Here is a 12662-nt window from a genome sequence, read left to right on the forward strand (position 1 = left end):
CTTGAACTATTCTTGCAATGCTGCCGACAAAAAAAAATGTATTCGTGGATCTGTGTGAACTGGCGAACATTTTAGCGTAGATTCCTTGTACCAATACAGACATAACGGCGAGAATGGTGAAGACGTAGTCATGGCTCTATTAGTGATAATGGGAGTGTGTGAAAGGCACATCTAGAACATCTGTACAAACACTACTATAGATGCAGTGGGCTCCGGAAAATTGAAACTGGCTTAAATGGAAATGCCAGACAAAAATAACCTATTTTTTTTGTAAACTGCGGTCAAACGGAATCTTTACCCAAATACCATCCACTTTATTTACATATGCAACAGGATAAGTCTGACAAACATATCAAATAGTAGTACTATATAAAAAGACGAAAATCTATTCGGTGGGGCAGTGGCGAAAACGTTAAGTCATATTAATGATGTAGAGAATACATCATTCTCTACATGATGCAGGGAATACACCACCGGTAGAGAAAACGGTAGATTTTCTGCATGCACCATGATGCCAAACCCCCATATCCCGCATACGCGGCAGATTTTTTGCCACAACAATAGAAAGGACAGAAAAAAAATGTAGAATTTCACTAAACTTATTTACACAGAATGCTTTTTTTTCTATGCGCATGAGCAGACAGCAACAATTGAGCGTATATCAATAGGTGACCGCCCTACACGCTCCCTCCCTACCGACAGACGTGTAATTAAAAGCAAAGAACTCCGCGAGCTTCTTGAGCATGTGGAGCCGAGGGAATGGCCCGTAGCCGCAGGTACCATTGACGTCCTCCAGCTGGATGTCCGCAGCAGCCAAGGTGTATTTCACGTTTGTCGCGTTCGCCTTGGCTTTGCAAAGCTGCATTGAACATCCCCGAGACAACAACTCGTAAGAGGTCACTGTCTGTGTCAAATCGAGTGCCTTAAAGCTGAGCACGATAATAAATTACGTTACGCATTTCCGAAAGAAGCGCTTCACTTCTAACCCTGAGAAGTGGGTCCGTGACAGCAGCAAGTGCGTAATTGCAACGCTTTGCGATGGCGAGCATATGATATCATAGACGATAAGAGCCATATATTCATAAAACTGCTCCCTAGGTATTGTTTTCATGCTATCTGCCAACGAGCCTTAATAGGTGTTCAACAGCATAATAATAATATTTGGGGTTTTACGTGCCAAAACCACTTTCTGATTATGAGGCACGCCGTAGTGGAGGACTCCGGAAATTTTGACCACCTGGGGTTCTTTAACGTGCACCTAAATCTAAGCACACGGGTGTTTTCGCATTTCGCCCCCATCTAAATGCGGCCGCCGTGGCCGGGATTCGATCCCGCGACCTCGTGCTCAGCAGCCCAACACCATAGCCACTGAGCAACCACGGCGGGTGTGTTCAACAGCATAGCAATGGCCGCCAAAGTGTGCAGTTACACAGACTAATATTCAGAGGACAGCGAAGTTCGTAGTGCAGAACATTGTTTCAGTTGCACCAGCCCACGGCGAGTATTGACAGCCCTATAATAGGAACTAACTTCGTTGAAACATTTCAGTTCAATGCTATACATGCACAGACGGGTGATGACTCCAATTTTAGTTGTGACTCCATGAAAAAAAAATTGCACATTCTTTGCTGATCGCAGAAAGCCTTGTGTCATTTGGCATCGCCACAACACACACATTCATCTGCACCGCGGTTTGAAGCTTATCGAACATGTGCCTGACCGGCAACGTGGCCAGAGGCGGGACCCCTCGCCACGTGATACAGGTGACCAACGCTACATCGGCGAACACAGCCTCGCGTATGGATTCAGTTCCAATGGCAGCGTGTCTAATATTGTCCGCATTTTCATTATTTCATTTGCGCGACGGGCCCACTTTACCGATGTAGAAAGCGACCGTCGAGACGAACACAACACCTGAGAAGGAAACAATGAAATCTTCGCCTGCATAACGGAATTACTTCCTTGAAGGTGTACATTTTTCGTAGTGAACGTATTTGGATGCCGGTTGTGGATGCACTGCGCAATTATGCAGAAAGTTTAATTGCGCAGCACATGCAGAAATCTATGCGAAGCGAAACCTACGTGAAGCGGGGACCTAACTTCTTGAGAAGTAACGGTGATGCGAACAATTTGATGCTAACAGATGTAGTACGCCCAGAAAAGTACGCGACGTGTTTAGCAACGCTCAGGGTTTTTACACCTCCTGCGTCACGGTCCGAACCGCCAATACTGGAAGACTGGCAAAGAATGAGGCCGCACCGTCAGTGCCACATACTAAATGTTGAATCAAGGAAAGTGCATGAAATCAAATAATTTATCTAATAGAATTAACCATTTTCTTGACAGATCGGTGAGCTTTGGAGATGTACGTGAGCTGAGATTGTTGTATGTTATTGTAGGACACGTACATGTTGTATCTAGGAGACGTACAGTAGTACATACCAATTCTGGTGGATTTCCCAAGAACTTTTAGGCGCATGCAGTGCGTGTAAATCAGAAGCAAAATTAAATCAACGAATGTAATAAACATACTCAGCAATTTCAATAACAGATTGGTACGCTTTAAAGATGCGTGGAAGCGCACGTATGCTCACGTTTAATGTAGGAACAAATTATTTGTTACGCAGAGCAGGTGCTCGATATAAGCTATCAGTTTACATTTTTTATACTCCGCTTCGTGCATATATATATATATATATATGGGTGTGTGTGTGAGAAGAAAGGGGGGTAACCAAGGGGCCCAATTTTTGTTAATCACACCATAAGAAGCCAACAAACGAATACACCAAAAGACAACATATGGGAAATTACTTGTAGTTACTAAGTGAATAAAACAAATATAAATTCAAGGACAACTAAGGTGCATGAAAGGGCCGCTTGACGCAGGTGAGGAACAATCTTATGACTACGCGTTACGTGCATGATGGTCTAACCAATTGAGCTTTCCCATCAACTTTCTTGGGTATTTATATTTTACCACTAAATCTAACATAGGGAGAGTTAGCCAGCTGCGCCACTCGTAAAGGGAAGACGTGGGAGTGTACCCCACCTACGGCAAGTGAATTTTTTTCATTCACTTTAACTGTCATTGTTTATTGTTTATTTAATCCAGGTATTGAGTAGTACGCGTTTTTTTTACCCTACGTTGTCCTATGCTCCTTTGTTTGTTGGCTCCTTATGATATGATTAATAAAAATCGGGTCCCTTAATTAACCACCTTTCTTCTCGTTCAGCACACAACTAGGGTCTCGAACCCGGCGACATTGATGCCTTCAGGTAGCATGCGTGGGTTTATTGACCAGTTGCCTTCACCCAAAAGGATGACGTACTCGCGACGCCAGGGGCAGAAAGGCATCAGCCGCCAAGATTTCTGAGTGGCGGCTTGTGGCTAAGACTACCAAGGTTAGTTCTAGTAGTAAAACGTAAATACCCAAGAAAAACGGCTCCGCGGTAGCTTAGTTTTTCAGAGCATCGCATGCGCGATGCGAAGGCAGGGGATCGGCAGGGGAGCCTGAGGCAAGTTTTTGTTGCATCCACTTTAATTATGACTAATTCATCACTCATTTATTATTTAATCCAATTACGAAGTACAAGTAATTCCCCCTACGGTTTAAATATATATATATATATATATATATATATATATATATATATATATATATATATATATATATATATATATATATATATATATATATATATATATATGCTACGGTCACGAAAGTCTGCAAGATTTTCGCTATAAAGGATCATACTAATAGAAGAGGTCACTGGCGTAATTGTTTACCAAATTTCTTTTTTTGCTACATGGAGAGGCAGTATAGAACCACACGTATTTACACAACAAATGACTCATGCACTAGCTATCTAACAACTTCTCCTCTGTTTCAGTGTAGCACTACCGTTCTCACTCTTATATTCTACAATTATGTAACGAGATGCTTTGTTTAAAACCTTAACAAGAAACATGTGGACAGGGAATGAGTAATGTTCATTTTTTCTGCCAACGTGATTGCCAACAAATTGATAATTTTTCACACATTAATGCGAGTAGACATGATCTGAAAAGTTGAACTCAGTGTTGACATGCGTGCTGTTTGGGCATGATCGGATTGTCTCACCTTGGTACGAAGGTTCAGAGGGCTGTCATAGGTGAAGACCAATTCCGTTTGGACGTCGTACGCAACGCGGGCCTGGAAAGCCCTGTCTTCGTAGAACGAGTTGTTGTAGGCAGGCCGAGAGCAGGCCTATTGTGGAAGGAGACAATAATTTGTGGAACTTGTGAGCACAGATCTGACAGCCCTAGCACAAAATCTGACATATCCTGTCTCATAGTTCTTTTTTGTTCCGATACAAATCATGTAATACCAAACAGGATTACTGAACAGGGAACATACGATGTTTCGATAGGGATCGTGCAATAAAATTCGCACCACTCCCTAAAAAGCACGAATCGACACTTTAAGTTGAGCACCGCCTACGCTCCGCTCAGATTTCACGCGCTAAGGCACTGCCGAGAACCGCGTAGATTTGGCACCTGATAACCGCGTCTTTCCGAGACGCAGGCGGCCCGCTATCAATTCGGATGCAAAATGATCGAGCAAAATGCTCGGCTTTGTAAGTCGAGCGCGAAGCGATCTTTGTTGCGCATGCCGGCACTAGCGTTGTGCGCAAGCGCACAGGCGTTCCCGCGGAGCGGTTTTTGGGCAGTTGCGAGCGCATGGCGGTCTGAGCGTAAATGTTCAACTGAAACATTCTAATATATATGAGCGGAAACGCGCAATTCTGGGAGTTGTCCCGTTCTACAATGCAGGGACAAGCCGTTGCCCGAGTTCTAACAGCGTTCTAACAGATTGGTATATATTCCCTAATATTCATGATTCTTCCCAACAACATAAAAAAAGAAAGATTATAAGAAAACGTAGCCCAATATATGGTATAAAGGGCACAGATGTCCGGCGGTAATCAGCACTCTAATAATTCCAGTTGTTGACCGTCTTTGCAAGTACCACAGCACTAATCGGCAGAAGAGCAGCCCTCTCTTTTCATAAAGTTTGCAGCATGTGTCCATAAAAGCGTTGTCGACAAATAAAAAAATATATATATGCCGTTTTTGGTGTTGCTCTTTGAGCAGTTTCTACCTCTTCCGTGGACCAATTTTGAAGACGGCCCAGTGTAGACATTAGTGCGGCATGGATTTTCGGATTTACCGGGTTTGCATTGCAGGATATGTGGCCCTCAGGTAAATCTGCATGTGCTGCTTGAACCACTGTGTGACTGTGACGATTACTGTCACGGTGATGATTAGGATGTTGATGAATATGAATGACAAAATTCAAGCGATTCAGCATCTTGTTAACGTCGACCAAGTCTGTCTCTACGCGCGTACCTCTCGATAAATCATGTGGTTCATGCACCCCTATCTGTCCTCATCACGTCGTACAAGAAAACGTTGTCTTTCATTGACTTCAACTAGACGGTCAATAGCGGTCCAACTTGCTCTTTTTTCTAAAATGAAAATAAATGCTGGGGTTTTAGGTGCATGGGAAAATGTCGATCTCATTAATAAACTTCCCATAGCGGGGACAACAGAATAATTTACGCACATAAGGTGCTTTATCGTGCAACTAAATTGTAGTACAAGCGCGTTCTTGCGCTTCTCCCTCACTAAAATATGTGACCGCCGCGATCAAGATAGAGCAGACGATAGCCCAGCAATGCAGAGACGTAGCCACTAGTAAACGGCGGTGGTTGTTTCGAAAATTATAACTACATATTGTGGTCCTCATGAAGCCACACCTATGCAATTTACTTGCGGATTATTGTTTTGGACGTCGTAACGGTATAGTAGCCCTTAAAACAGCTCGCAGTGTCCACGACGGAAAATGAGCACGAGCCTTACTTATGACTGCGACTTTTTTCTGCGATATATAAATTAAACATAAGTGCACTCTTCGGAACAGAGAATGGAAATGCAGTCAGACACAAGGGAGTAAGTGCTGCAAGAAAAGTGTGCATAACGGCCTACCCAATAATTCGTAGTTCTGAGTATGTAACAGAGTAGTCCTCTTTTTTGCTGCGAGCCTGATTAATAGCGAGGTGAGGTTTATGGCAGAGTAAGGAGCGTGAGGCTGCCGCATTAAAGAATAATAGGCAACCCGTCTTTAACCCTTGCACGAATGGCCGCCATGCTGTGACACGCTTCGTAGTCTTCGGGTACTGAATGAAGCTTCCCTGAAGTACGGTCTATCTGAAGCTCAGCGCAAGTATAATAAAGATAGCTTTTATGGTTTTACTTCCATTGTTGCGTTGGTATCCGCCGCTGTGTACGTCAAAATCCGTAGTTGCAATTCCAAAATCCATGGTTAGCAAGTTACAAAGAAATATGATTCAGGTCATAAGGAGTGGAAGCCAACACCAACAAATTGGCATTCCAGGATACAACCTCTCGTCCGCTCTGCCGATGCTACACACGTGAAGGTTGCCGATTTTAGAGAGTACAATCGTTGCAAACAGCGATCAGAATTGGCTAACTACCGCTCAGAATCTCCGCGCTGGATCAATCTTATGTCTACGCCTTTGTAGACTTGCACACGGCCTTTATCGCAGCCGCGTAGGTGACCCTAAAATTTTTTTTCTTCAAGTCGTAATGAAAATGACTGAGCGCGACGGCTTTGTCTTTGTCCTGATGGTCTTCTTTCGCGGTGGTACTTGTCATGCTTACTGGTTGGGATTACAGGGAGACTAAGTATTGGAGCAGGCAAAATGTATATTTGGTAAATAGCAAAGAAGCACAGCTGTAAGAAACTAAAGTTGTCTCTTTGTGCATTTTTTTCGTAGTAGGGATATATGACCAAGCGCGAAAGGCCAGATGATTAAGAAAGAGCTGAAATTTTCCATTAGGCCTCTGTGAAGCGCAACACCTGCAGACGAACACGGTTTTCACTTAATTCAATTCTGCGGAGAGATCGCTCGCTATCATCTGGGTATGTTCAATCCAACAGACACCGCAAAAATTAGTCTGAGTCTTACTGCACCCCCAAAACAGTGTGAGCGTACAAGAGCCATACTAGTATCGATAATATTTATAAATATCTAAATATAAATATATACATGCATATATATACATATATATATATATATATATATATATATATATATATATATATATATATATATATGTATGTATGTATAATAGAAACGTCCAGAAATGAATTCTGAGGGGCCCGTTCTTTATTAGTCAGAAGCTCAGACATTAAATGTACCAAGGACAGAATAAAGCAAATTATGGGTACTTGTTAACTGAAATAAAAAATCGCAATTTATTGGGATTGAAAGACGGAAATAGCATTTTGGCGGCAGATGGCACACAAAACCGCGTCTTTGCATTACCTGTGCCATGCTCTTATCATTTGAGCTACCGCGGCGCCGTTTGCCCATCTTGTATGTACGCCAGCTTGGAATACACGGGCGAACGAAATGCCACTCTAGATGAACCCATTACCACAGAAGTGAGACACGCTGTGATGTCTGCCACAAAGATCATCACGCCAGGCAAGGATGGCATCACCATCGCCATGATAAGGAACCTGGACGAAAACTCCATCAAACGATTTACCGAATTCGTAAATAAACACTGGGAACGGGGGACTATCCCGGACGACTGGAAACATGTGGAAATAGTAGTGATTCGGAAGTCCGGAAAGACTCCCTGCCTGGAAAACCTGGGACCCCTTTCGTTGACGTCCTGCTTGGGAAAAGTATATGAGAGAATTGTGCTTCAGAGGTTGGAGACCCACCTGGAGGATAACGAGCTCATACCACATACTATGTTTGTATTCAGCAAATTCTTCTCAACGCAAGACATTCTCCTGCAGATTAAGGAGGAGGTATTTACTACCATTCTAAAATACGGAGAAAATATATTGCTTGCACTCGATCTTAAGGCGGCCTTCGACAATGTAAGCAATAGGGCTGCGCTGGAGGGACTCGGCAACATTGGTTGCGGGCAGAGCATACACAACTACGTCAAAGCTTTCCTTAGTGACAGAACCGCCACCATTGGTATAGGAGGCATCAGGACTGACAACTTCAACATGCCCATAAAGGGAACACCGCAATGCTCTGTGATATCCCCTACGCTTTTTAACATTGTTATGATCGGGTTAGCACGGAAGCTCGAAAAAACTGAAGGACTCAGGCATGCCATATACGCCGAAGATGTCACAATCTGGGTGACCAAGGCGTCGTTAGGAGAAAAACAAGACATTCTGCAGAGTGCAGCAGGTACAGTCCACGCATACACTGAACACTGCGGACTTGCCTGCTCCCCGGAGAAATCCGAGGTGCTCAGTCTACAGAAGAGGATACAATCTGTAAAACTCCATCGACATCATCATAGGGGGAAGAAGATTCCGGAGATATCCTAACTTAAGATTCTTGGCACGTGAATACAAGGCAACTGTCGTGTGGATCACACAATCAGAGAGTTGGCAAACACTACAGCCCAGATCACCAGGTTATGAGACTGTGACAGGGAACCAGCGTGCCGATGCCAACGCCGGAGCATACGCCAACCGGGGGGCGCACCATGACGGGGAACCGGACACAGTCACTAGCCGCTATGGAGCAATTTTAGAGAACCAAAGAGCCTAAAGGAGGATCTACCCCCCTCCCCACAAAGACCTTAGTAGAGAACAGTCGGTTTCCTGGTGACAACTGCAGACTAATACACACCCCAATCTGAGTCTGCTCAGCAAAATCTGTCCGTCAACATATGACAATAAATGCCCACTATGCGGGGAACACGCAACGCTTTGCCACGTTACATGGGCCTGCCAAAAACCAAAGGTTGCGCCAGTACACAAAACACCGACAACAGAACAGTGGGAGACTGCGCTGTCCTGCTCGTAGCCTGATGAACAGCTCAAGCGTATCGACAGAGCTAGCAAGATAGCAAAATGCACAGGGGCCCTGGACTGAGGGCTCCACCTTCGCCGGTATACCTCCTTTGGGAAAATAAAGTTTTTCATTCATTCATTCCCATCCCCTTTCCGGGATATTTAGGTTTATCTACAATATCTAACCCTAGGACTCTTAGCCAGCCCCACCACTCACAAGCCTTGGCGCCCCATGCGGAGGATCCTTTCTGCCGCAGGCGTTAGGTGTACATGAATTTTTCGGGGAACGCAACTGGTTAATAAAACCGCAATGCTACCTGAAGGTGCCAGTGTTGCCGGATTAGAGACAGTCGCTAAGTAGCGAACGAGAAGAAAGGAAACCGAGGGGCCCGATTTGTATTAGTCATGTCATAAGAAGCCTAGCTCTAGTTCCAGTAGATAAACATAAATATCCCTTTCATGGTTATATTGCGCTTAGTTTTACACTGACAATTTTAAGTGAAGAACAGGACGTGGGCGTACGTAGCGCAAACTATCAACTGTTTAATACTGTTAAGGAACGCGCTTATATACACGGAGATATGGCTCCGGGGGGGGGCGGGAGATATAAATATATATCACAAGGTGACGACATGTGAACATAGTTCGGGCCGGGCGTGCATCGTTCACTTGCACCCGTTCACCCTGGCACGTGAAAAAATACGTGGAATGTTCTATTTCAGTGGTTTACCGAATTCGACTAGATTGCGGGAAAGTATACATTGGGCAAACTGGACGTTCGCTTAATGATAGGTTATGGGAGCACAAATACACGTGCCAGCTTCTGACAGCACCAAGCAATTTGGATGCACACTGCAAACAATGTAAATGCTCTCCGCTACTAGGAAGCACCACAGTCATTGGCACATCAAAATAAAATATGGAGTGAGAATTATGGGAGGCGCTTGCGACAGCTAAACGGGTGCAAGTGAACGATACATGCCTGGCCCGAACTATGATCGCATGTCGTCACCCTTTCATATCTTTTTATATATGCCCCTCCCCTCCCCGCGCCATATCTCCTTGTATGTAAGCGCGTTCTTTAAGAGTATTAAACTGTTCGTAGTTTGCGCTACGTACGTCCACGTCCTGTCCTTCACTTAAAATTGTCAGTGTAAAACTAAGCGCAATATAACCATGAGCGTTCACCAAACATAAAAATGCCAGAATAATATAAGTATGCCAGAAAGTGGATGCGGAAACGGCGCTACGTTACCTCAAATGGCAAGAGCGTCGCACGCCTAATGCGAAGACTTGTGTTCCTACCCCACCTCTGGCCAGTTGTTCTTTAATCGGGTTTTATTTATGATTTCGTTAAGTTCATGATTGAATACAATTTCCCTTATGCTCTCCTTGCTGTCTGTCAGTATTATGAACGGCAGTTTTTGCATACCCGGGAAATGTCGGTGATTTGATGCTCTCGCAGGAGCTTCTTTTGCATGCACGCGCCCCCGCATTTACTGCCGAGCGAATAGCCAGTGGGCCCGGTACTCGACGTGGAACCTTTCTCACATGGTGCGTACCACCGACCAGCCATGCCCACGGCCACAGCATTCATGATGTTCGGAGGCCAGTGGCTGTAGTTGGTTGCAAGAAGAGTTATGCTGCTGCCCTGCAAAGTGAGAAAAATCAGTGACGATTACGATACTCCCTAATGCAAAATTTGAGCACAGCTCTATAAGTGTTTTCCCTTAGCAATATGTTGGAGGGCGTGGACAATATGTGTCGTGCAGCCCCTTACAAATGGGCTGTACGTGGTACGACTGCCTCGCTAACCTGGAGAACGTGAAAGCCCGCGCGGGGTGACGCCTGGCCGCGATTCCCAGCCGCTGCCGCCGCCAATAAACCCCTAAAACGATGCGTGCTACTCTGGCGCCATCTCATAGCCGTTGTCGTCGCACTGCGCTTTTATTCTCACGCTTTCACCATACCCTCCTCCGCTTTCGGCCTAATGCTTCCGCTGCACCCTCCTTTCCGCTTTTCCCTTCCCGTCTTTCATATACGCTGAGCTACGCGTTCGCTCTTGCATCCTTATTTGAAGTAGTAGCTTAGCGCAAATAAAACCACGAACACAAGGGAGACAGACAAGGACAAGCGCTACTCACAACTGTTTATTGGAAAGGAAGGATGGTGCATATATATATATATCCTCTTGTCACGCATGCGCCTACCAAGCAGAAGTGAAGCCGGAACATGCACATCAAAGGCGATCGCGCAAGAAGTTAAATTCGGCATCCAGTAATGTGATAGAAGGCTCACTCACACATCTATCTCTATTCTTCTGGATAAAGAAGGCCTCAAGAGCGAGCCTGGAAGACGCGTTGCCGCTCCTGCCGAGAATAGTTGTCTCTGAAAATCGAGCGTCGCAACCACACGCAGTAATATGAGCCACCAAATGTGCGCCCTTATCCTCTTTTTTCTTTAGTTTTTGCGCGTGTTCCCTCAGACGGTCATTCACACAACGCTCAGTTTGACCAATGTAGAGCTGCCCAACAAGGGTGCAAGGGAATTGCATAAACAACCCCTCTGGAGCACTCAACAAAGGGCTTCTCATGCCTCGTGCGGCAGCCCCGCCTGCTTTAACTTCTTTATTTAACTTCTTGCGCGATCGCCTTTGATGTGCATGTTCCGGCTTCACTTCTGCTTGGTAGGCGCATGCGTGACAAGAGGATATATATATATGCACCATCCTTCCTTTCCAATAAACAGTTGTGAGTAGCGCTTGTCCTTGTCTGTCTCCCTTGTGTTCGTGGTTTTATTTGCGCTAAGCTACTACTTCAAATATGGACGACCAACTAGCCCAACAGTCAACTCTACTCTTTCATCCATCACTGCGCTCGTTCGCTCGATTACGCCGCCGACGCCGACGCTCGCCGCAGGAACGCACGCCTCGGAGCTCGCGCTCTGAAAAAGCGAGGAAATATGTTTTAACAGAACTGTTTGCTGGCCTAGTTGGTGCTTGCTGAAGGACACAATTTTGCCGCAAAGACACATAGAAAAGAATGGACGGCATTACAAACTGATTTATTTTGGGTGCTGATCCAGGAATAAATGGAGAAATACACGCATGTGTGTGCTGTTCACAAACCCCAATTCCCAGATGTCAAACAATCTCATCTCTGACTGATAAAGCATAGGTGTTTAATTGTTGATTGATTGATTGATTGATTGATTGATTGAGTAACTTTTATTTTACAGTCCTACAGAACGCGTATTAGCACGTCGCGGGCCGCTCCCACGTCGGGACCGACAGGCCTAGTGGTTAGAGTTTTTTTTTATATTAGGCTTTCATAAGCTCCCGTGCTGTCTTATTGTTATTTATGCCAAGAATCGTAATCACCCGGAAATGTGGCTGACAAGTGGCGCGAGCAAACGTGCCACGCCCTCTTTCATTACATTTAGGACGTATTCGCTGGCTGATTCATTTATACAACGCGCCGTGTGTCGTACATTCAAAATATACTTAGTATGTGCAAAATATTATGTGCGATTCCTACACGGCTACACATTCGTTTCTTTTTTTTTTTACACTCATAGACTGCACCGTTCAAATTCTTAAGCCGTGTCTCTCGTCTAACTTATATGGTAAGCAACCGCAGCTACGTGTATTCATGAACTATGAGTTACCGGATTAAATTTGCTGCTACAAGTTCTTCTGAAACTCTAGCACTTGCTCCACCACATTTCGGCCATGCTGAATCCTTGCGCAGGAACACGAGATGT

At 44.9% G+C, this 12662-nt stretch overlaps 1 protein-coding gene across 4 annotated transcripts in view; it reads right to left on the reverse strand.

Moving 5' to 3' along the window:
- Positions 1-583: 583 nt before the first annotated feature.
- LOC139057935 (uncharacterized) overlaps positions 584-12662 on the reverse strand; it is a 115745-nt gene continuing 103666 nt past the window's right edge. For 3 of the 4 annotated variants that reach the window (XM_070536734.1, XM_070536735.1, XM_070536736.1), the window contains 3 exons: positions 10333-10551; positions 4122-4247; positions 584-859 (listed from right to left, as the gene is read on the reverse strand). In XM_070536734.1, the coding sequence (XP_070392835.1) occupies positions 662-859; positions 4122-4247; positions 10333-10551 (543 nt within the window). In that variant the 3' untranslated portion in view covers positions 584-661. The remainder of the gene's footprint in view (positions 860-4121; positions 4248-10332; positions 10552-12662) is intronic. The other variant, XM_070536737.1, reaches the window with a different exon arrangement.

The sequence above is a fragment of the Dermacentor albipictus genome, chromosome 3, assembly GCF_038994185.2.
Source record: "Dermacentor albipictus isolate Rhodes 1998 colony chromosome 3, USDA_Dalb.pri_finalv2, whole genome shotgun sequence".
Lineage (NCBI taxonomy): Eukaryota > Metazoa > Arthropoda > Arachnida > Ixodida > Ixodidae > Dermacentor > Dermacentor albipictus.